The sequence below is a fragment of the Amphiura filiformis genome, chromosome 3 (assembly GCF_039555335.1).
Source record: "Amphiura filiformis chromosome 3, Afil_fr2py, whole genome shotgun sequence".
In the NCBI taxonomy this organism is placed as follows: Eukaryota; Metazoa; Echinodermata; class Ophiuroidea; order Amphilepidida; family Amphiuridae; genus Amphiura; species Amphiura filiformis.
Window position 1 is genome coordinate 65,515,707 of NC_092630.1, and position 26,406 is coordinate 65,542,112.

General features: G+C 33.3%; 1 protein-coding gene across 1 annotated transcript in view; it reads left to right on the forward strand.

Moving 5' to 3' along the window:
• LOC140147758 (mutS protein homolog 4-like) overlaps window positions 1-26,406 on the forward strand; it is a 98,886-nt gene that overhangs the window by 887 nt on the left and 71,593 nt on the right. The window contains exons 2-13 of the mRNA XM_072169515.1: window positions 856-1,033; window positions 11,361-11,485; window positions 14,496-14,581; window positions 15,354-15,416; window positions 16,554-16,677; window positions 17,690-17,756; window positions 19,263-19,384; window positions 19,956-20,060; window positions 21,272-21,310; window positions 21,618-21,698; window positions 22,447-22,637; window positions 22,927-23,059. Coding sequence (XP_072025616.1) covers window positions 856-1,033; window positions 11,361-11,485; window positions 14,496-14,581; window positions 15,354-15,416; window positions 16,554-16,677; window positions 17,690-17,756; window positions 19,263-19,384; window positions 19,956-20,060; window positions 21,272-21,310; window positions 21,618-21,698; window positions 22,447-22,637; window positions 22,927-23,059 — 1,314 coding nt within the window. The remainder of the gene's footprint in view (window positions 1-855; window positions 1,034-11,360; window positions 11,486-14,495; window positions 14,582-15,353; window positions 15,417-16,553; window positions 16,678-17,689; window positions 17,757-19,262; window positions 19,385-19,955; window positions 20,061-21,271; window positions 21,311-21,617; window positions 21,699-22,446; window positions 22,638-22,926; window positions 23,060-26,406) is intronic.

Consider the following 26,406-nt stretch of genomic DNA (forward strand, 5'->3'; position numbering starts at 1 on the left):
GTACCCTAAACAAGTACTGATAGCATAAATCTTATTCCCTAAGCGAGTTAAGTATCAATTTTCTGGACTCTTAACCAGTTATTTGACTCAAATCCTTGACTACACAACCGGAAAAACGCTTAAAACTCACTAGGTCAGTAAGTTTTTATAATTTCATACAATTTTTATCATAGAACCCTCAATGCATATTAGATTTATTGAGCAAGAACCTTTCTCTCAATTTTACCTGTATAGATATACCCTATTTATTTTATGTGTTTCAGAGCTAGACTTTGATCATGAAAGTAACCCTTTTATGTGAATTTCTGTTCAAGTATGATATCCACCTTCAATGACCAGTGGCTCCTTGTGCAAAATCTGAATGGTGAATGTAAGGGTGTTCTAATCAGAGCATGGCACAGTGTTAAAACACTTGTCTCTGGTGATTAAGGTCAAACTAGTGAAAATAATAATCACTATAATTAGCGACATTTTGTGAGAAAAAGCAAAAATATTTCAAACAAGCTCCACTACATGACCCTTATTATATACGAGTGGATATTCATACGTAGTGGCAGATAAAATGATTAAAAATGATAAAAGGATATCCCGATTGTAGAGAAGATATCATCACAGCATCACCATCTGCTGAAGACGCTAGTCGAACTAGTGAAAACGTTCCAGGTGAGCGAAAAATAGTATGTAGTTTTGAAGTTAAGCTCTTTAATCATGATCCTTATTATGTTCTGCATTATTCCATGGTATTATGTTTCTTGGTTAGTACATGGAAGTACTACCAAAGCAATTTGTGATTTCTCAAAGTTCACATTAGCTCCTCTTCTATAAATTGTAAATTAAATGATTTATGTCTTGTAGCTTTTGAGTTAACAGAATCTAACTCCAGTACACTGGGCCTACCAGGGAGCACAAGCTTACATACAACACGCAGTAGTGGTCGTCATGGCTCCTGTGACACAACATTTAACTCATCATTTTCTGTTGGACGCACTCCTTCCACAAATTTCACTTCCAGGTTGAGCAGTGCATCTGCAAGGTACGTTGAGAGCCCTTTTTCAATTATCTGTTTCTGAGTGATAATGATAAGACAATCAAGTTTTGTGAGTGCTCTTGAAGTTACATCATGAAAGTCTTTTAAAGTGGACAGTTTCTAAACAATGGTGTTGTTATTCATGATGATAAATGAAAAGATTGTACACCAAATATCCCAGCCATTGCAATTTAATGTCACATGAATTTGCCATGATAAAGTATTTTTGATTTGATCAATATTTTGTACTCAATTTTTGTTCTGAAAGTGCTTTTTAGGTACCGTTTCTAGTTTAAATTCAATAATGAGGGCCTAGGAGGTATGAAGTTACTCCATTTCCGGAGGTTCTGCGCCCGAGCGCAAAACCTCCAAAACCGGAGGTTCTGCGTATAACGTGCGCAGAAACTCCGCTTTTGGAGGTTTTATGCGCATGGACGACAGTGACTATTATTATAGTTAATAAACCACCACAGCGTCGCAAAACCTCCAAAATCGGAGTTTTTACGCCCGTCATAAAACCTCCGATATTGGAGTTTTTGCGTATCAAAACTAACATTATAATAAATGTTTAAACATGCTTAACTTCATTACTTTTAGTATACGCAAAAACCTCCAAAATCGGAGTTTTTATACCGTCATAAAACCTCCGATATTGGAGTTTTTATGTATCAAAACTAATATTATAATAAATGTTTAAACATGCTTAACTTCATTACTTTTAGTAGGCTATCGCAAAACCTCCAAAATCGGAGTTTTTACTGCCCGTCAAAAACCTCCGATATTGGAGTTTTTATGCGTATCAAAACTAATATTAAAATAAATGTTTAAACATGCTTAACTTCATTACTTTTAGTATATAAAACCTCCAAAATCGGAGTTTTTATACCGTCATAAAACCTCCGATATTGGAGTTTTTATGTATCAAAACTAACATTATAATAAATGTTTAAACATGCTTAACTTCATTACTTTTAGTATACGCAAAACCTCCAAAATCGGAGTTTTATAGCCGTCATAAAACCTCCGATATTGGAGTTTTTATGATCAAAACTAATATTATAATAAATGTTTAAACATGCTTAACTTCATTACTTTTAGTAGGCTATACGCTAAAACCTCCAAAATCGGAGTTTTTAGCCCGTCATAAAACCTCCGATATTGGAGTTTTTATATCAAAACTAATATTAAAATAAATGTTTAAACATGCTTAACTTCATTACTTTTAGTATACATAAAACCTCCAAAATCGGAGTTTTTACCCGTCGCATAAAACCTCCGATATTGGAGTTTTTATGTATCAAAACTAATATTATAATCAATGTTTAAACATGCTTAACTTCATTACTTTTAGTATCATAAAACCTCCAAAATTGGAGTTTTTATACCGTCATAAAACCTCCGATATTGGAGTTTTTGTGATCAAAACTAATATTATAATAAATGTTTAAACATGCTTAACTTCATTACGTTTAGTATACGCAAAAACTCCAAAATCGGAGTTTTTATGCCCGTCAAAAACCTCCGATATTGGAGTTTTTATGTATCAAAACTAATGTTATAAAAATTGTTTAAACATGCTTAACTTCATTAATTTTAGTATATGCAAAACCTCCAAAATCGTAGTTTATTGAGTTTTTGCGTATCAAAACTAATGTTATAATAAATGTTTAAACATGCTTAACTTCATTACTTTTAGTAGGCTATCATAAAACCTCCAAAATCGGAGTTTTTATACGCCGTCATAAAACCTCCGATATTGGAGTTTTATGTATCAAAACTAATATTAAAATAAATGTTTAAACATGCTTAACTTCATTACTTTTAGTATACGCAAAACCTCCAAAATCGGAGTTTTTGCGCCCGTCGCAAAACCTCCGATATTGGAGTTTTTGCGTATCAAAACTAATATTATAATCAATGTTTAAACATGCTTAACTTCATTACTTTTAGTATCGCAAAACCTCCAAAATCGGAGTTTTTATACCGTAAAAACCTCCGATATTGGAGTTTTTATGATCAAAACTAATATTATAATAAATGTTTAAACATGCTTAACTTCATTACTTTTAGTATACGCAAAAACTCCAAAATCAGAGTTTTTGCGCCCGTCGCAAAACCTCCGATATTGGAGTTTTTGCGTATCAAAACTAATGTTATAAAAATTGTTTAAACATGCTTAACTTCATTAATTTTAGTATACGCAAAAACTCCAAAATCAGAGTTTTTGCGCCCGTCACAAAACCTCCGATATTGGAGTTTTTAAGCATCAAAACTAATGTTATAAAATTGTTTAAACATGCTTAACTTCATTACTTTTACTATACGCAAAAACTCCAAAAGCGGAGTTTTTGCGCCGGTCGCAAAACCTCCGATATTGGAGTTTTTGCGCATCAAAACTAATGTTATAAAAACTTCATTACTTTTAGTAGTAGTATACGCAAAAACTCCAAAATCGGAAAACCTCCATTTTTTTAATTGAATATATCGGACCCCTTGAAACGTCGATAATGTATTCAAGTCATTACAATTGAGAAATCTTTTGTCGGTATATGTGATGCAACCTCATTGAAACCTCAATAATATATTCAAGTCATTGCAATTGGGACATCATTTGTCAATATACGTGTGATCTGCCGACAATACACACCGCTAATGAGTTTCCTATTCACCTTGGCTTATCTTATAGGAGAGTAAGACGCTCTTTATGGGATTAGCTTATAAGACGCTCTTTATGGCAACAATTATTCCTACTTTACCCAAGGTTATTTAGGATAAGCCAAAGTTTATCGACGTTCTTTTGAATTAGTCATTCATGCAGCACTTTTAAGTTTCATGAAAGTTTTGGCAAATATAAAAAGAAAGGGGAAATATTGTTAAGATTTCACCAAAAAATAATGATAAAATAAAGGATAATAAAACATATTTCAAGTTGAATTAAATGGTGGATTTATGCGTATCCACACGAATAGCATAATAATATTTAAACTTCCGAAATGTAATACTTTTAAACATGCTTAACTTCATTACTTTTAGTATACGCATATTGGAGGTTGCATCACATATTGCATCACATATACCGACAAAGGATTTCTCAATTGTAATGACCTGAATACATTATCGACGTTTCAAGGGGTCCGATATATTCAATTTAAAAAAAATGGAGGTTTTCCGATTTTGGAGTTTTTATGCACATACTAAAAGTAATTAAGATTAAGCATGTTTAAACAATTTTTATAACATTAGTTTTGATGCGTAAAATCTCAATATCGGAGGTTTTATGACCGCTAAAAAACTCCGATTTTGGATAGTAAAAGTAATTAAGATTAAGCATGTTTAAACAATTTTATAACATTAGTTTTGATGCTAAAAACTCCAATATCGGAGGTTTTATGACGGGCTAAAAACTCCGATTTTGGAGTTTTTATGTATACTAAAAGTAATGAAGTTAAGCATGTTTAAACATTTATTATAATATTAGTTTGATGCGTTAGGTCTCCATATCGGAGGTTTTGTGACGGGCGCAAAAACTCCGATTTTGGAGGTTTTGCGTATACTAGTAAAAGTAATGAAGTTAAGCATGTTTAAACATTTAACTCCGATTTTGGAGTTTTTATGTGTACTAAAAGTAATTAAGATTAAGCATGTTTAAACAATTTTATAACATTAGTTTTGATATAAAAACTCCAATATCGGAGGTATTATGACGGGCTAAAAACTCCGATTTTGGAGGCTTTGCGTATACTAGTAAAAGTAATGAAGTTAAGCATGTTTAAACATTTATTATAATATTAGTTTTGATACGCGAAAACTCCAATATCTGAGGTTTTGCGACGGGCGCAAAAACTCCGATTTTGGAGGTTTTGCGTATACTAAAAGTAATTAAGATTAAGCATGTTTAAAAGTATATTACATTTCGGAAGTTTAAATATATAATTATGCTATTCGTGTGGATACGCAAATCCACCATTTAATTCAACTTGAAATATGTTTTATTATCCTTTATTTTATCATTATTTTTTGGTTAAATCTTAACAATATTTCCCTTTCTTTTTATATTTGCCAAAACTTTCATGAAACTTAAAAGTGCTGCATGAATGACTAATTCAAAAGAACGTCGATAAACTTTGGCTTATCCTAAATAACCTTGGGTAAAGTAGGAATAATTGTTGCCATAAAGAGCGCCTTTATAAGCTAATCCCATAAAGAGCGCCTTACTCTCCTATAAGATAAGCCAAGGTGAATAGGAAACTCATTAGCGGTGTTTATTGTCGGCAGATCACACGATATTGACAAATGATGTCCCAATTGCAATGACTTGAATATATTATTGAGGTTTCAATGAGGTTGCATCACATATACCGACAAAAGATTTCTCAATTGTAATGACTTGAATACATTATCGACGCTTCAAGGGGTCCGATATATTCAATTAAAAAAATGGAGGTTTTCCGATTTTGGAGTTTTTATGTATACTATTACTAAAAGTAATTAAGATTAAGCATGTTTAAACAATTTTATAACATTAGTTTTGATGCTAAAAACTCCAATATCGGAGGTTTTATGACGGCGCAAAAACTCCGATTTTGGAGTTTTTATGATAGTAAAAGTAATTAAGATTAAGCATGTTTAAACAATTTTATAACATTAGTTTTGATACGCAAAAACTCCAATATCGGAGGTTTTAGACGCAAAAAACTCCGATTTTGGAGTTTTTATATAGTAAAAGTAATTAAGATTAAGCATGTTTAAACAATTTTATAACATTAGTTTTGATACGCAAAAACTCCAATATCGGAGGTTTTATGACGGGCTAAAAAAACTCCGATTTTGGAGTTTTTATGATACTAAAAGTAATGAAGTTAAGCATGTTTAAACATTTATTATAATATTAGTTTTGATACGCCAAAAACTCCAAATCGGAGGTTTTATGACGGGCTAAAAACTCCGATTTTGGAGGTTTTATGATACTAAAAGTAATGAAGTTAAGCATGTTTAAACATTTATTATAATATTAGTTTTGATACGCAAAACTCCAATATCGGAGGTTTTATGACGGGCTTAAAACTCCGATTTTGGAGGTTTTATGATACTAAAAGTAATGAAGTTAAGCATGTTTAAACATTTATTATAATATTAGTTTTGATACGCAAAACTCCAATATCGGAGGTTTTAGTGACGGGCTAAAAAACTCCGATTTTGGAGTTTTTATGCGTATACTAAAAGTAATTAAGATTAAGCATGTTTAAAAGTATTACATTTCGGAAGTTTAAATATTATTATGCTATTCGTGTGGATACGCAAATCCACCATTTAATTCAACTTGAAATATGTTTTATTATCCTTTATTTTATCATTATTTTTTTGGTTAAATCTTAACAATATTTCCCCTTTCTTTTTATATTTGCCAAAACTTTCATGAAACTTAAAAGTGCTGCATGAATGACTAATTCAAAAGAACGTCGATAAACTTTGGCTTATCCTAAATAACCTTGGGTAAAGTAGGAATAATTGTTGCCATAAAGAGCGCCTTATAAGCTAATCCCATAAAGAGCGCCTTACTCTCCTATAAGATAAGCCAAGGTGAATAGGAAACTCATTAGCGGTGTTTATTGTCGGCAGATCACACGATATTGACAAATGATGTCCCAATTGCAATGACTTGAATATATTATTGAGGTTTCAATGAGGTTGCATCACATATACCGACAAAAGATTTCTCAATTGTAATGACTTGAATACATTATCGACGTTTCAAGGGGTCTGATATATACAATTAAAAAAATGGAGGTTTTCCGATTTTGGAGTTTTTATGTATACTATTACTAAAAGTAATTAAGATTAAGCATGTTTAAACAATTTTATAACATTAGTTTTGATGCTAAAAACTCCAATATCGGAGGTTTTAGCGATCAAGCGCAAAAACTCCGATTTTGGAGTTTTTATGTATAGTAAAAGTAATTAAGATTAAGCATGTTTAAACAATTTTATAACATTAGTTTTGATACGCAAAAAACTCCAATATCGGAGGTTTTAGACGATCGCGTAAAAACTCCGATTTTGGAGTTTTTTGCGTATAGTAAAAGTAATTAAGATTAAGCATGTTTAAACAATTTTATAACATTAGTTTTGATACGCAAAAACTCCAATATCGGAGGTTTTAGTGACGGGCTAAAAACTCCGATTTTGGAGTTTTTATGCGTATACTAAAAGTAATGAAGTTAAGCATGTTTAAACATTTATTATAATATTAGTTTTGATACGCAAAACTCCAAATCGGAGGTTTTATGACGGGCGAAAAAACTCCGATTTTGGAGGTTTTGCATATACTAAAAGTAATGAAGTTAAGCATGTTTAAACATTTATTATAATATTAGTTTTGATACGCAAAAACTCCAATATCGGAGGTTTTAGACGGGCGCAAAAACTCCGATTTTGGAGTTTTTATGTATACTAAAAGTAATTAAGATTAAGCATGTTTAAAAGTATTACATTTCGGAAGTTTAAATATTATTATGCTATTCGTGGATGGATACGCAAATCCACCATTTAATTCAACTTGAAATATGTTTTATTATCCTTTATTTTATCATTATTTTTTTTGGTTAAATCTTAACAATATTTCCCCTTTCTTTTTATATTTGCCAAAACTTTCATGAAACTTAAAAGTGCTGCATGAATGACTAATTCAAAAGAACGTCGATAAACTTTGGCTTATCCTAAATAACCTTGGGTAAAGTAGGAATAATTGTTGCCATAAAGAGCGCCTTATAAGCTAATCCCATAAAGAGCGCCTTACTCTCCTATAAGATAAGCCAAGGTGAATAGGAAACTCATTAGCGGTGTTTATTGTCGGCAGATCACACGTATATTGACAAATGATGTCCCAATTGCAATGACTTGAATATATTATTGAGGTTTCAATGAGGTTGCATCACATATACCGACAAAAGATTTCTCAATTGTAATGACTTGAATACATTATCGACGTTTCAAGGGGTCCGATATATTCAATTTAAAAAATGGAGGTTTTCCGATTTTGGAGTTTTTATGTATACTATTACTAAAGATTAAGCATGTTTAAACAATTTTATAACATTAGTTTTGATGCTAAAAACTCCAATATCGGAGGTTTTAGTGACGGGCGCAAAACTCCGATTTTGGAGTTTTTATGTATAGTAAAAGTAATTAAGATTAAGCATGTTTAAACAATTTTATAACATTAGTTTTGATACGCAAAAACTACAATATCGGAGGTTTTATGACGGGCGTTAAAAACTCCGATTTTGGAGTTTTTGCGTATACTAAAAGTAATGAAGTTAAGCATGTTTAAACATTTATTATAATATTAGTTTTGATACATAAAAACTCCAATATCGGAGGTTTTATGACGGGCAAAAACTCCGATTTTGGAGGTTTTATGCGTATACTAAAAGTAATGAAGTTAAGCATGTTTAAACATTTATTATAATATTAGTTTTGATACGCAAAAAACTCCAATATCGGAGGTTTTATGACGGGCGCAAAAACTCCGATTTTGGAGGTTTTATGTATACTAAAAGTAATGAAGTTAAGCATGTTTAAACATTTATTATAATATTAGTTTTGATGCTTAAAAACTCCAATATCGGAGGTTTTATGACGGGTAAAAACTCCGATTTTGGAGGTTTTGCGATACTAAAAGTAATGAAGTTAAGCATGTTTAAACATTTATTATAATGTTAGTTTTGATACATAAAAACTCCAATATCGGAGGTTTTATGACGGGCGCAAAACACTCGATTTTGGAGGTTTTATGACGCTATGTGGTTTATTAACTATAATAATAGTCACTTGTCCATCGCAAAAACCTCCAAAACGGAGTTTCTGGCATGACGTTATCGCAGAACCTCCGGTTTTGGAGGTTTTGCGCTCAAGCGTAGAACCTCCGGAAATGGAGTAACTACATACATGGGCCTAGACCTAAAGTTCAATAATGATGGCCTAGGCCTAAAGTAAATGTTGTCTTGCCCATGCCCTGTAATGACCAACCTTAAATTCAGAAATGTTAAATATCCAATCAATTATTTTTGTCCTTTTTTTATGATTTCCTACATGTTTTAGTAATATTTTAATTTAAACGTGGTAGAAAAGCCTTAAAATGAACATTAGTTTGTAACTATGGAAAAGAACACATGTTTGTGTTTTAGGGTGCTTTCTTCCTCCTAAATTGAATCAATCATACAAAATTATGCATGCTGCATTAATGACGTTTTTCAAAGTTGAAAATCTTTTAAAAACCAGATTGTCTCAGCATCAGGGAAACTTGGGCATTCATGTGCAGCCAAGTCTGGACAATTATCCTATCAGTTCCACTTGAGCCATATCAAGTCCTCTTGAAAGTTTATGCTATTGATTTGGGTCATGGTATTGGAATGATGTAGGAGTTGTTGTGTTGTTATAGCAACAATCACAGATTCCTGGCCATTCAGATGGCACTTTAGTGGGGTGCAGCCAATCAGGTCTCTGCTTTAATTCCATTTCTTTTGTTGTGTTCACACCTTTCTTAGTAAGCCACTTGCATTTGCTCCTCCGATCATGCTGGACCAAAAATCCCACCCACCCTCCCAGTAGCTGGAAGGGTAATTCAGTTATCTCATTTGTCAAAGATGCTTCAATAAAAGTATGTCAAATTATGCTACTCTCCGCTTTGTCTGGAGTTTCTTCAAATCCTGAAGAATCTCGTCAGTAGATTGTCTCCACTTTCTACTACGCTTTGTGATGGCTTTATGAATGCTTTGTATGGAGTTCTTCAAATCCTGAAGAATCTCGTCTGTAGATTGTCTCCACTTTCTACTACGCTTGTGTTGGCTTAATAAATGCTTTGTATGGAGTTTCTTCAAATCCTGAAGAATCTCGTCAGTAGATTGTCTCCACTTTCTACTACGCTTTGTGATGGCTTTATGAATGCTTTGTATGGAGTTCTTCAAATCCTGAAGAATCTCGTCTGTAGATTGTCTCCACTTTCTACTACGCTTTGCTTTGGCTTAATAAATGCTTTGTATGGAGTTTCTTCAAATCCTGAAGAATCTCGTCAGTAGATTGTCTCCACTTTCTACTACGCTTTGTGATGGCTTAATGAATGCTTTGTATGGAGTTCTTCAAATCCTGAAGAATCTCGTCTGTAGATTGTCTCCACTTTCTACTACGCTTTGTGCTGGCTTAATAAATGCTTTGTATGGAGTTTCTTCAAATCCTGAAGAATCTCGTCTGTAGATTGTCTCCACTTTCTACTACGCTTTGTGTTGGCTTAATAAATGCTTTGTCTGGAGTTTCTTCAAATCCTGAAGAATCTCGTCGGTAGATTGTCTCCACTTTCTACTACGCTTTGTGTTGGCTTAATAAATGCTTTGTCTGGAGTTTCTTCAAATCCTGAAGAATCTCGTGTGTAGATTGTCTCCACTTTCTACTACGCTTTGTGATGGGTTAATGAATGCTTTGTATGGAGTTTCTTCAAATCCTGAAGAATCTTGTCAGTAGATTGTCTCCACTTTCTACTACGCTGCTTTGTCTGGAGTTTCTTCAAATCCTGAGGAATCTCGTCAGTAGATTGTCTCACTTTCTACTACGCTGCTTTGTCTGGAGTTTCTTCAAATCCTGAGGAATCTCGTCAGTAGATTGTCTCCACTTTCTACTACGCTTTATGTAGAGTAATTTATGCTTATTTGAAGTATCTTTTTGGCTTGATTGTTTTTGTCAGTGGATTATTTCATTTATTAATATTATTTTATAGTAAATTTTGGCTGACTTTTCAATAATTACCAGCTTATATAGGGATTTAAAGATTTAATTCATTGATAGAGTTGGCATTGTTTCTTCTTTTGGAGATTTCTGTTTATTTAATAATTATGTTATAAATATTGTTTTCCAATTCAATCCTCTGTTTGATCCAAAGAGGTATCTGTATTTGCTTAAGATGAAATTTGGTTAAATGTGATACAGAAGTCAATTCTTGCATGTCCAGCCTATATGGTTGGCTTGTTGTACACATTTTTCCAATAATTCTTGTATTGTGTTATTAATAATATTTATTGGAAGATAAATAATTCAGTATGGTTATCTCTATTTATATTATGTCTTAATTGCTATGAAAGTGCTATGAAATCTATCATTATTTATCTCAATTATATTTATGTATATGAATATAAAATGATCAGGAGGGCAATGCGGAGTCTAATCATTGCTTTGGTGTTGTGTTTTCCTGATGTCTTGAGACAAAAAATATTTATGTTGTATATTGTATGGGTCTTGTTTATTCCAATGCTCTTATATAAATCCTACTGTGTATCATCATTAGGTCCTCTATCTTATCTACCACACCGTACACATCCAGCACTAGCCACACACCAGGATCAAGAAGAACACCATATCAAAACTCTAGTTCTGTCACACCCAGGGCAGCTCAGAACTCTGTCATAGTTGGTAAGTTGGCATGTTGATTTAGTCAGAAAACATTGAAAAACTATATGCCACCACATATTTTATCCCAGGATTGAAGCTGATGTTTTGCATTGCAGTCATACACTCCTAGATAGTGAGAACCAATCGGAGCAATCATTAGTAAATCATTAGTAAATTACTAGCCGTGCATAAATGTTGTATAATTGCACGAGCGTGCAGTCTCCACGTAGTACGTGCAATGCTTTCGGACGCGTTCATTGTTTTGCGGGTGGATGCATTTATATTTGCTTGCATTTTTCAACATTTTTTGTGACAATTTTGTTATAAAAATAGCAAAAATCACTAGATTTTTTTCTCGTGTATGAAATAGGTTAATAAATGCGTATTACTTATTGTTCGAGAATTGTACAAAATAATGCACTTGTACTGAGATGTTGATGCGTCTAATGCACCCTCTTCGGGCTTGTGCATTAGACGCATCAACATCTCAGTACGTGTGCATTATTTTGTACAATTTCACTCCCAACAAGTGATACTCATGTATTAACCTATAATTAATTGTTGCAAAATGTTATTAATTTTATGTGCAAAATATATTGCATATCTCTGATATGCTAGTCTGCTTTAAGCTTCTGTTATCTCCGAATCCAACAACTTATATTGCCATGATTTCACTAAAGGTGAAATACTTCACAGACTGTAATGTAAGTTGAAAGATTGCAAACCTTGCAAATGTTGGCTGTTGGTTTGCAGGACTTTATAGAGTACTACACCCCTCGATAATTTAGTGTCTATTTTTGCATTTTTCTCAAAAACTAATAACACAGTGGTAACAAAGTTATGTATATTATAGGGGCAATCCAATTACTACACTGGAATTTCAGTGACCCAAGACAAGCGGTTTGTTATTTATGATAAGAAATAAGGTACCGCTAGGGTGTACATCATTTCCTATCATATACTGAACCGCTTGTCTTGAGTCACTGAAATTTCAGTGTAGTAATTGGATTCCTTGCCCCAATAATATACATAAGTTTTGTTACCAGTTTATTATTAATTTTTGAGACAAATGCAAAAATTGTCACAAATTTACCACAGGGGTGTGGTACCCCCTTAAAGACTTGATTTAAAACAACAACCTGGAGACCCTCAGAATATGGATGTAAGCCCAGAAGTAGCCTTTAACGCGGCTGTGTACTCAAGATGTTGTTTCTTTCGCAAAATTGAGTTTTTTTGGTATTTGTTACTTTGTTATGTTTCTTATAAATAAAAGGAAAGAAAATCCAGATTTATAAACTCCAACTGCGCTATTTTATGGATTTTATTTCACTATTTCATTCGTGTTTGCAATTTTAAAAGAGAGAAAATCTTTGTTGTATCAGCGAGGTACACGCTGCAAGAACAACGCATCGCGCTATGTATCGCGCAATTTGTTAACGCACAGATACGCTACGCATACGCGACGCTTATCTGCATGCGTGGCGCATCCTTTGGAAACACTAATTTCAAGTGGTCAAATGGCTCCGTTTTAGGTGATAAAATGTGGGTTTTTTCAAGTTCTTTCCCTCGATTTGAATATCAAGTTAAGAATGGATTTCGCTCAAACTTCTCAACGGGCTGTGGATTTACCCAATGTTCACGTAATATAAGGTAGAAAAACGAAAACTGCCGCATTCTCCTGTGAGATTCGATGAAAGGGCAAAATGTGACCACTTTAAACTTCAACGGCCATTATTTCAATGTTCATTTTCTCGGTAAAATGACGATTTAGGTACACGATAACTCAATAAATACAGCATATATAGGTAAGCAAATATGATCATCGTAAAAGCATGATCGACTCAAGAAACGGTTTTCTCATTTTTTATTTTTGGTCTATTTCCGATTTTAGGCATCATTTTGTGCAAATAGGCGCTTTGTGAATATAAAATAGTTCAATTTGATGCCTTATATGGTCAATATCTCAAAAACTAAGGCCAATATCAAAAAAATAAAAAAAACGTTTTTGGAATGGAGCCTCAAGATTGAGCTAAAAATAAAATAAAATATTTTGGAAAGAGTGTTTTTTGTTATGATGTACCTAACAAATATTGCCAAAAACTCACTTTTTGTGATTTTCTTGAATTTCTTCATAATTGTTGTTTTTACCCCTATTCTGTATTTATATTACGATATATTGATGTCTTGCCTTTATAAAAATGTATACTTTTATATGTCTTGCGCGAATAATTACAAAGTTATTGCACTTTTACTACATGCATGTCTGAGAGTACACAGCCGCCTTAAATGAATGAGCTTTCTTTGATAGTGCCCATGTGAACTTGGTATAATTTTGGGTGACACCAGCCAAAAATTAGGGTATTTTGGTATAGATCCTAAATTTGTGGAAATTATTCTAAATTAGGGGTTCATTCATATATTTCGATTTTCATGACTAAACGATTGTTTTGGGCATAAACAATGTTTAGTCATCAAAATATATGATTGAACCCCATTCATACATATGCAACATTCTGTTTCCTTATCCTTTTTAAAAGTTTTTCCATCATCAATTGAGAGAAAATGTTAACTTGCTCAGTTTATTGTGTTTTGACATAGTAACATCGTGTGTATTGCTCGCACATTGCATCAAAGGTCAAGTGTATATGTGTGTATATCCGACTTGCGAATGTTGGATTCCAACAATGCCTGAAATTCTTCCATCATCAACTAAAATGTACTGTTTTACCCTTATTAGATTACTTACAGTCTTATCACAGTTTGCAGAACATAACATGTTAGCACACCTACAGTTTTTACAAAATGCCAAAAACAATGATTTTTCATATTTTCTGATTTTGTGCCTTTAAAAACAAAGGTAGGGATGTTTATAAAATGCCCAGCTGTTTACCTTTTACAACTGATGCTTTTAGATTTAAGCATGAAGAAGTCTAGGATCTTACCACCTTGTATAGTTGTACAAGAGTTCAATTATTCTTTTAATAATTTTAATGTTGACAATGTCTTCTTCTCCATATTCTGTTGTATAAAGCAATTGTTGAGGGTCGTGGTCTTGCTCAAGGAGAAATTGGTGTGGCTAGTATTGACCTCAAGCAACCTGAACTTATACTGTCACAAGTAAGTTGAACACATCTGATCAAGATGGCTTCCACATCCAAATATATACAGCCAGAGTGACTTAATACATGCAAGTCCCTCAAATCTTGTCCTCAGGATTGATCACCAAACTGAGTGGCATGATGACCATGATCTGCAGGAATTGAAGCTAATTGATATATGGGATGAATTATTCCAAGAGACTCGGGTTATAAGGAATAATTATTGGATTCAACATATATCAATGTTGGGTTTTTTTGTGTTTAAAAGTAGTGTGCTTTCCTTTGTTATTGACTCTAATTTATAAATACTCTTCCCTTCAATATCGAAAGGTTTTAGACATCAGTATGTGACCTATTTGCTGGAGTCAACTTCGCCTGCATATGTAAAATTGCATGTATCTAAAAAAAGTAACACTTGGTCTTGAGAGCTCCTATTCTGTTTGTATTAATTTGGCATTTTTCAGTTCATAATTGCAGGGTTGACACGGGGGTTGACATTGGGTAATTGTAAAAGGCAAATCTTTGATTTCATTCTCTATTTTCAAATCAGGGGCACCTCCCCATGACTCCTGGTTGCATCACCCAAGCATACAGATAAGATTTGGGTTTTTGATTGGCTATTTTGAATCAGGCCATAGACTACAGGACTGTTTTTATTTTCAAGGTAATTTTACAGCATACAATTACAAGTGCAGAAGGTTTGCCATGGTGGTGATGTATTGTAAGAGCGATACACTAACTTACGGTGCTTACGTAAACAATAACAATTGATTTCAAAACCTATTTTCCAGTTTTCAGATAGTCAAGCCTATGTAAAAGTGACAACCAAATTGCAGATAATACAGCCATTGGAGGTAATGTCATATCTTTGTAACTAAATTTAATTTAATCACAACACCCACTCACAAAAAGAGAAATAAAGTACGTTTAGGGCTGTTACTGAATGCTGCTCTCTATATTATTGTTACAAGATAATACTGATGAAGTTATATGGTTTGAGAGGAGGGTGGGGGTGTGCTGACCATCCCATGCCACTAAATGGAGGCCTGGGTGTTGCATTATATTGCATTTGGCGGGGTTATTACAGTTAAATTAAACAATAAAGTAACATTTGGCAAGAAGACAACAAAAGATGATAGAAGAGTGAAATAGCATTTTTCGCCAGCATTTTAAATTTATTTCATTGTTGCCTTAGTATCTAATAATTAAGCCTCTTGGCTTCAAGAACATTGTTTTATTACACATAAAATGATAGCATAGATAAGGAATAATAAAAAAAAAATATAGTAAGATTGAATAACATCATTCAGTCTGAATAAAAATACCCATCAGTGTTGGTTTATAAGTGGTTTGGTTACTTCTTTTTCTTTATAAACTATGGCACATAAAAACTGTGGCCCACAACAAAATATGCACTTGTTTTTGTGGTTTGCATGCCATTAAACAAATATTCACTGTCTATGAGTGTGATGGTCGAAATATAATCACGAGGTGAAAGATGGATTGTTCCATTCCACGAGCCGGAACACAAATTTAAGACAGCTAATATTTGTTTTATATCACTCAAACATAAATTCTTTTACTTAAAAATACTATTTAAGATAGGGAATACATATTTTCATCAACATAACACCATGATTTGCCGTGACATACTTCACATTTTGGTGTCCACCCGTAACTAAATCGGCGAGTCTAAAAGTCAGCGCACGGCTTGGTGCAGGCGCAGTACGGTGCAGCACTATGATGGTAAAAACTATCACACGGAGAGGCTGATGGTAAAAATGATAAATGGCAATCAACCAATGAACTGTCTAGAATTTATGTATGAGTGATATAATTCTGACTATACATGCTATAAGAAAGAGGGTCCAAAAATCTGAACAACTGGGTGCCAATCATTTGCCTTGTGATGTATTGCTTATTGTGCTAAGCATATTTGTGTTTGACTGTTACATTTCTGATTTCCTTGTTTTACACATGTATCTGTTTAGATTGTCATGTCCAATACCTGTTGTGAAGGATCTAATATGACCAAACTATTCAAGCTCATCAGTGATAACTTCCAGAATACCAGTATTGCAACGGTACAACGGAAATACTTCAACGAAAAGAAAGGTACTACTTTTAACTTCAAAGCACTCTGAAGGCTTATTAGTCAAATTGCAGGATGATTATCCAAAGTGGCGTACACATGAAGTCAGGTTCTGATTGGCTAATTGAATCACGTCATCATCACATCATCACCTCATTTGCTGATCAATTTGCGTAGAATCTTGTGATGCAGGCATGATTTTGCGCATCAGTTGGCCAGTGCAATAGGTCTTTGCAAAATAATCTGTTAAATTAAATAAACACATTATTCAAAGGAAATTCAAAGGGAAGTAACTCAGAGTGGTTAAATGAATTAAACATAAAGATAAACTGTTTTAAACTAGAGAATACATTGCAAGGATATCTGTCAAATTTTTCTTTCAGCATTTCGGTGCAATCAACAATCAGTTCAGTTCATATAGGTTGCTATCTAGAGAAGATTATATCAGGAGAACAAGTGTTTATTTTATTTAAGATGATGACAATTATCATCTTGGGCAAGGACTTTTGTCAGCAAGGGACACTTCTGCATTATTTATTTAGGATTTATTTACCTGATAGAATAATATGCCATTTCAAAATTATAAGTCTTCTATCTTGGGAAAGCATTTTTGTTCTTTGACCTTCATATTTTTAAACCTCAGCAGCTTTACCTGAACTTTATTAAATAATAGATAGAGTCATGATTCAGTTACAAATGAATCACAAAACAATACAGATGTTTCATAAGACATATTAAACAGCACAAATCCAGGGCCTCTGATTCGATGAGAATCACTGAATCAATTCTCGTAACATTTGTTGCGAGAATCAATTTCTTTCATTGAATCATAGGGAATTACATACAATTTTGCCTTCTCAGTAAAAATTGATCGGCAACAACATAAATTCATTAAAATGTTCAACTTAATATTGACTGTATCTTTTTTCATTATTAACAACAGAATAAGGTAAAAGTAATTACTTGAGTTGAAATTCTGCCATACGTCTATTGTATTTAATCAATTTCATGTAAGTCTTTATTAATTATTTTCAGGACTTCAGTACATCAAGCAGCTTTGTGTGGCTGAGTTTAGTGCTGTAGAAATGGAAATATCATCAAAGTAAGATGATTTTTTTACAATAGAAATATCTGAATGTAGTAAACAATTCATTTCATATTTATTAAAAACCAATACACCAAAATTGTGCATTTACATATATATACACCGTGCATTTAGAACAATGTTGTTGTTTTCTACTACTTGTAAAAAAATTGCCAAAATAATAGAATTTGGTATTTTCTGTGCAAGCTCATAATTCCATTCATCAAGCACCTAACAGTGGGCAGTTATAAGGAAATATTCAGAAATACTTGGGGGAGGGGGAAATATGGACTTGCAAGACTTGTATTCAACATTTTTAACCTATCTATAAAACCTAAGCTTTTTTAACCCCATTCAAAGGATGTTACTTTAGGAGACAAAATGGTGGACTTTTACTTATTGTTTTGTTAAATCTTGAAATTAAAAATTTAATAAAAATCCAAAATATTACTTGGTGCACGAAAATACTTGACACCATATTCTTAGGTAGTGGGAGCGGTCTAGTTCGTAGACACATAATATGATTGGACATCATATGATTTCTAGTGTCAATATAATTGATTTTTACAAACATGCTTACATATCAGTGGCTTACTGGGTAAAATGTCCAAGAGTAACAAAGTGATAAATCTTCCCATTCATGTGTTTTAGGGGTCACCCATTCAAAAAAAACCCCACAAATTGTGTCAAAAGTGCATTTTACACTAATTTACACTAATTTGACTTGGTTGTCTTGTGGCAATGTAGCTATGCCACTGCATGTTTTGCAAAAACCCAACCTTTCCAGCCCCACCCCCACAAGAACTTGAACACTTTTTGGCCACCAACATTTTGCCCCCACCAAGGTATTTCTACACACTCACTAAAGATTCAGGTTCTTATACACATTTAAAAACACAAGTGAAGTACAACTGTTAAAGGAAATAACTTCGGATTTAGTGCTAAGACACTAAGTCGGCAGTGACAGATTTCATCTTGTGTTAATCCCATGACAGTTGATTGATAATAGTATTATCGGATTAGCTGCTTTTTTAATTTCATTTTTTCCCCATACATTTTTTTTACTCCAGTGGCCCCACTTAAAGTAGTGGGCAGAAAATACTTTGATATGTGAGCGAGTTTTGTTGTTGTTGTTTTTTATCAGAAAGTAATTTTACCTTGACTTTTGTTTAACATTCATAAGTAAAAGTAGTATCAACTAGTAGATCAAGAACTAAGATATGATTTGGTCATAGAAGCCATATACTAATAACACATTAGAAATTTTAAAGATAATGTAGAAATGGAAAACTCTGCTCAGCTGGGAATTGAATATTTGCTAGACTTTTAAAGGGATATACAAGATAAATTGCTTGTTAAGACTGACCATGACCACAGATCCTATCTCATGCAGGATCTTGACTTCTATGACCGTCATGAAAACTAATTATACATGTAATTTCATTATTTGCAGGGCACATGCCCTTAATGTTTCATCTTTCTATTATTTGTTTCATAATTTCTTACACCGTCATGTTTGTGCAGGTACTATTGTCTAGCAGCAGCAGCAGCCCTGTTGAAATACACTGAATTCATTCAAAACACTGTGTATGCTCCTAATTCACTCAAGGTGGTCTTCAGAGGCAGTGAACAGTCTACAATGATAGGTTAGTTTGCCATGTGCATTAGACTACAGGCTTAACAAATCAGTCCTACTTCACCAACATGTTAGCTAAAGAAGACATCAATATGGGGCTGTGCAATAATTATGAACATGGGGCCTGAAATTGAGGGGGGGGGCTTTTGGTGAGACAAAAGGGGAGCAAGCAATTTTAGCACACATTTATTCAGCACCTTTTAAATAACACTAAAAAGGCTTAGGAAAGCAGTACAGAAATGTTAAAATATTATTTTACTGACCACATGCAGAATAGAAACAGTCCTGTAATTATTTGTGTCACCACCTTGATGCAAGGGTGTAACTTCAGCCTCTTTCCAAGGTATTTTTTTCAATGTATGTTATTCTTTAAGATGAGTGAAATTTGTGACAAATATTAACTTTTTTACAGACTTAAGAAAAATCAGAAGCTTATCTCAGTGTTATCTGGACAGGGATGTGAGTGTACTACTACTGTCACATCCCTGATCTAGGCAAATTATCCTTGCATGTTTTTACCAATGATATATACCTCGACTACCTTTTCAATTAACCTAACAAGTTTTTTTTTTTTTTTCAAGATTCTACAACTGCTAGAAATCTTGAACTTGTGCAAAATCTGAAGGATGTCAAAAGTGATCACACCTTATTTGGAGTCCTTAACTACACCAAAACAGTAGGTGGTGGTAAGTAAAATATTGATTAACATCCATAATATTTTAATATAAATGTAAGCAATAAATTAATATAGTCTATAGCTTTAACCAAAATTAAGTAACATATTTTAGTTTCATTGCTATTCTGAGAAATGGGCCAATTAGTTTTCTGCTTCACACAGTATTGAAAAAAAAACCTCTTTTTAATAAGTACTTTCAATGATTTGAAAGTAAAAAGTCCCACACTCAAATACCCTGAAATTTGGAATTTGAAAGTGGGAATTTATCATGGGAATGTCATCTTTACAAATCAATAACTCAAAAACATGTCTGTTGTTTTGTTCCAGGTTTGTAAAAGTGGGTCACATTTATTTGACATCCTCTCTTGCTTTCTTTGATTACTTTCTTCTTTTCTCCTGTTTATAATTTAGGGAACATCTCATAATTCATGATTTGTGATGAGTAGGATATTGATCATATTCAGGTGCCCTTTTACAGTAATCAATTTACACATTGCAAACACTGCAGTCTGCTGAAGATTTCATCAAATCAGTAGTTCCTGAGATACATAGAGAAAAAATTAACACATTTCATTTGATCTCATTGTATCTATTATTACCTGCACACAAAATTGTTTTCCTTTGTAAAAAAAATACATCAAAATGGGCTATTCCATTTGAATTCCGTACACCGCTATGTAATAAGACATGACCTTAGTCTCCTATACAGGGGGTTTAGATTTCAAATGGAGTCACTCATTCAGGTAACCCCATTTAAAATTCACACTCCTGTGTGGAAGATTAAGGTCATGTCTTCCATTGGGGGGTGTATGGATTTCAACTAGTCTTTCATGTTGTCATATATGGAATTCTCTGATCTTGTTGGAGATTGAGTACTATTTGTAGAATAAACAGCATAGGGCAGCAGCAATTTGGTTTTTAATATTAAGAAAGTGCTTGAGTAACCCTGTCACTTAAGCAAGAGAAGCAATTTTAACAGACTTGCTGGTGCTTTAGAAAACAACGTCTTCTTAAAGAAAAAAATGAGAAAAATCTTGTTTTCTTTAACCTAGTGTATAGAGACCATCAAAAAATGCCAGCATCTTGTTTTTAGGTTATGAAAATAATCCTGACATTTCTGTTATGCATCAGGCAGGCATTCTTACTTGTAAGATGCTTTTGAATATATTATTAAACTAAGTATTTGTTAACATATTTTTTCCTATTTTTGGTGAAATACAGCCCGTCTTCTGAGAGCAAATATTTTACAGCCACCCAATGGTAAGGTTTCATGTAAGGTTAATTATTCCAGCTTTCAATTTTATTTTCATTAATTTTCCTGTGATATAGTTATATTACAAAGTGTAATACTCATATTATGATATTATTAAGCAAGTTAAGACTCAAACAGGTCAAAATAAAGTTTGATTATTCAACCTTATATTAATCTGGTACATATATCAATTAAAAAACAAATAATGAAACAAAGAAAAACACGAAACAGAGACCACTTTTACTGAAGGTGCTACTTGATCAGCATCTCCTTTAATGTGATATGTGTATCTCATAATGTTTATATTTGATTTAGACTATGAAACTATCAAACTGCGACTTGATGTAGTCAGTGAATTGACAGATCAAGAGGAAGTCTTTTACAATCTACAATCAGGTAGGAAAAAGTGAACAGCTTTTATATTGGAAAATGTGATGCAGTTGTATTCATACTAATTCTGGATTTGAGGTATGTTTGTTTGTTTTAATGTTTAAACAATCACTCTATGCAGAGACACATCTGGGTCTTGATGGGACTAGGCTCAAGCAAAATTCTCAAGCCATACTAAAAAGCCTTTATATAACATGCTGGCCTACATGGAAAGAAATATAATTCGCTGCCGAAGTGATGTAATAATCGGATTAACTACCATAGCAATAGAGTAAAACAATTTTTGAATACATCGTGCTGCACTACAAGCAGGTTGCACTCATCACCTGTGTATGTCTGCAATCATAGATTGAATATAGTACTGCTCTTTTCAAAGATACTAATCTTACAGGTGCGAGTGATCAACATGATATGGTTCAATGCAGAGGTACCGTGTGAACGTACCAGTGCAGCTCGGTATATTCAAAAATTGTTTTACCCTATTGCTATGGTAGTTAATCTGATTATTACATCACTTTGCCGGCGAATTGAAAATGAAGCATAAGTAAGAGAAGGTCACTCTCTCACATATCATGGGCACAATTTAACTGTCAGTCTTTGGGTCAAGAGAGAAAAAAAATCATAATCCAATCTCAACTGCCTCAGAGGCATAATTGCAGCTAAAATATATAATTTTGATATAGCACTTAAAAATATAGTTGTTTACATGGTCAATAACATGTGAATCACTGTATGTTTCTCTGGTATTCCACAGTATTGAGTAGATTTCTGGACGTGGATCACCTATTGTCACTGTGTGTCCAGATTCCCAAGCAAGAGACAATAAGAATTGCAGAACAGAAGATCACCAATGTCATCTATCTCAAGCATGCCTTAGAACTAGTAGAACCACTGAAAACTGCTTTGCAGTCTACACAAAATAAACTGCTACAAGCTTATCTCAAAGTAGGTCGTTAGCATCATGTCATATTTTTCAGTTCATAATTTTTTTATAAATTGATCAATTTGTTAGGAGAATAAATAACTGTAAATCAAATTCATTGTACTATATACACCAATTTTAGTAAAACCTATATAATATTTATTCATTGTAACTTTTGAATTGAATTGAATTGAATTTGTAACCAACATGTATTTTGGCCTTGTTAAGAAATATAGACCCCAATATTATTTAGTTTAATTATTATCTTATTTTGGTATGTTTCTTTTTGTTTTGTTTTTGTTTCTTTACTAGTCTTTAGATGATCCAGGATTCAATGCTATTCTGCATAAGATCTATGCAGTTATACATGATGATACACACTACCAGAAGGGAACACTGAATATGAGAACCCAAAAATGCTTTGCTGTCAAGCCCCAAATAAATGGTAAGAAATCAGTTTTGTTACGGTCTACTCAATATACTCAATATTATATGTAAAAGCCATGAGAGATGCATCACTTTAAACAAACAATAAGCTTATTCATAATTTCAGAAGACAATGCATTGTGGGTAAAATTGCCGATAAAATTGAAGAGAAACACAAGGAGACTAGTGCATTTTCAACTGAGTGAACTTTGACCCTTTCACAAAAATGCCTTGATTTCTATTTTTATAACCTGTATGATCTCTATTCTGTCTTCACAACGGTTTGATAAATATTTTAAAGGGTACTGAAGACAGAAAAAGGAACAAACAGCTATAAAACTAAAAACAAGGCATTTTTGTGAGAGCGGTGAAGTTCACTCCATTGAAAATGCACTACAGCCTCCTTGTGTTTTTCTCCCGTCGATTTCTTCCGGTCACATGTTCTTAGCATGCGCAGTTGTAAAAGTGAATCGGCTTATTGCCTATAGTTTTAAAAAAAACCAATGCATTGCAATCCCTCAGCAATCATATGTAAATTCAGCTGCTTTAGAGCCTTAGTTATATACAGGGCATGATGTCAGTGAAATGTTCTTGATGTTCACATTCTCACATTTCATTGAAATCATTCAAAAGCTGTATGTTCTGCTGAAATTTAATTAAACTGTTTATTTGTTGGACAAAGCTGAAGATAACAATTTTTTCCAAACTTGCTCAGAGGCTAAAAAACTCATGTTTTTCTTTGTACAATCAAATGCTGCACAAAACTATACATCTATACTGAAAAACATTATTCAAGACACATATGTTGATGGGAGGGAGGGAGAGAGAGAAAATTAAACACACAAACATCTAAATTCAAAGATCTAACCTTGTTAGTCATGAACGGTTCTACATGTTTTCCATCTCCAACCCACACATGGAATTCACTCCCGACTCACATTCCAGTAATTGTGAAATGGGCCAGCTTCAGAAAGGAGGTTAACAGCTATCTAGTGGCCAACCTGTCCACTTTACCATAGTGATAAAAGCTGGTAATGCCTTGAAATGAAGAATATAAATCTAATATCACCTACACAGGACAACCGGAGCAGGATAAGTCCTTGATATTTAAAACTAAACAAATATAGGTGGGCTGAAAATTTAAGCTAAAGTAAAACATAAGTGTTCTAGTTCTGGTTATGCTTTTTTCTCAGGAGAATTTGTTTCCTTTTCATTCAGGAAGGTTTTGATATATTTTTGAAAATGAAGTTATCACAATAGTATCATACCTGCCAAGTGTCCCGATTTTGGCGGGACATCCCGATTTTCGACCCCCAAAACGTCATAAAATCGGGATGTCCCGATTTTCTATTTAAAAAAAAAAATTTGGGCCAAAAAATGAAGTTATAGGCCCTAAATTACTTGTTATTGAAGGTTGGAAACCATAGAAATACTGCTACTTTTTTTTTTTTTTTAAATGCCAATTTTTTTTACAAAGTTGGATTAAGTTGTACATTTTGATTACTTTTGCTTCTATTGAACAGTCAGGGACACATTGAATTAGTGTACATTGTTAGCTGTTCAATAGAAGCAAAAGTAATTAAAATGTACAACTTTATCCAACTTTGTAAAAATAAATTGGCAATTTTTTAAATTTTTAGTAGCAGTATTTCTCTGGTTTCAACCTTGAATAGCAAGTAATTTAGGGCCTATAACTTGCTTTTTTTTTTATAAATATTTTTTGGAAATAAAAAAAAAGGAAAAAAGAGGGAGGTCAAAAATTTGATGAATCATCATTTTTATATTGCGCATGATATAATCAATTTCAGCTACGTAGGCCATGTTAAAAAAAAAAAAAGAACTTTGTCTCTCATGTACAAAAGTATAGGAAACTGAACATTTGAAACCACTTTTTTAGGATGAAGGAAGCATTTTTTTAAAAAAGTCTAAAACAGGTTTTTATGTCAAAAGTGGTCTTTTGGGGTGCTAAATCTGCTAACATTGCCTGGGCTTAGGTACCTACTTTGCATATTTTATGGTATAATTTTGAGAAAACAAGTCAAGATAACAGCCTTGAAGAAGATTGCATGTATAATAGGTATTCTTCAAGGCTGTTATCTAGGTTTGTTTTCTCAAAATAACCTTATTTTTTAATCCATTTAAATGTAATTTCCCCTCAGAAATGGTGTCTCCTGTAGTGTAAAATGTGTAGAAACCCTCTGGCTTCCGGGGCTTTGCCCCTCGACCCCATCAGGGGCCCTTAAGCAAGCCCCTGGCCGTAGTCACGAGCGCTACGCCCGCGTCGCAAGCTCGCTCCGCTTCACAAGTGTCCCTATTTCTAGTTTTCAAAAGTTGGCAGGTATGTAGTATTAGCTTACAGTAAATATTTTATTACTTCCATGGTCCGGGTACGCGCTGGTGATCTGCGATAGCGCAAAAGTGACAAGGTCACCTACTACACGCCATGCCAACAACCAATGGGTCAACCGTCTTGTTGCTCGGCGCACAGCTCAGATCACAGAATTAATAAAAAATTAACTGTAAGTGTCTTTGAAGTTAAAGTGATACAAACATGACAATGTGATATAATAGAGGTTATCCACTTCACTCATGTGTGACTTCTAACAAAAGGCGCTGGTTCCCGTAGTATTCCTCATTCAAACCAATGCAGTGCACGACCTCGGAGTTACCTGCATGACTTTGGCGGGATATTTTGAAACAGTCATGGTTGCACAAGCATGTACTTCTTTTGAAAGTCCTAAACACAGTATAGCAGTCGTTGATAGGATATGCAGCTTATAGAACATGGATAACCTCTATTCAAGGTAACAGTTACAGTTCTTTGGATTGTAATGTGGTTGGCAAAGTAGCCAAGTAATTTGGTTTGCTGTTTTTCAAGAGAATGTAATTTAAATCATCTGGTCCTATTCCACAGAATAATCTAACCTTTTTTTTTCTTCTTTTTTTTTTGTATTTCATGCCCGAAAACAGGCTTTCATTCAAATCATTTCATTCTTTGCAAACAAAACAGTACAATAATGATACAAGCACAAAAAAGAATATACAATACAGACAAATGCCAGAGTGGTAAAGGGCTCAATAGACTACAGATTTGATGCAGAACACTTGGAGTCTGCAGCGAGCTTTAGTCAATAATTATTTTAAAACACAATACAATATTCACCACTGGGCCGAGACAAGCATATGAATGGGGTCATGAAATTGATATGAATTTAAAAATCCAGTACAATTATACATGTAATAATACAATGAAGGCTAACTAAGATATCCAAGATATAATGCATCAAATCAAACTGAGAAAGGGATCCCACTTTTTAAAATGCAAATCCAACTTCAATTTTCTTTGTGCACAAAAATGTTCAAGCT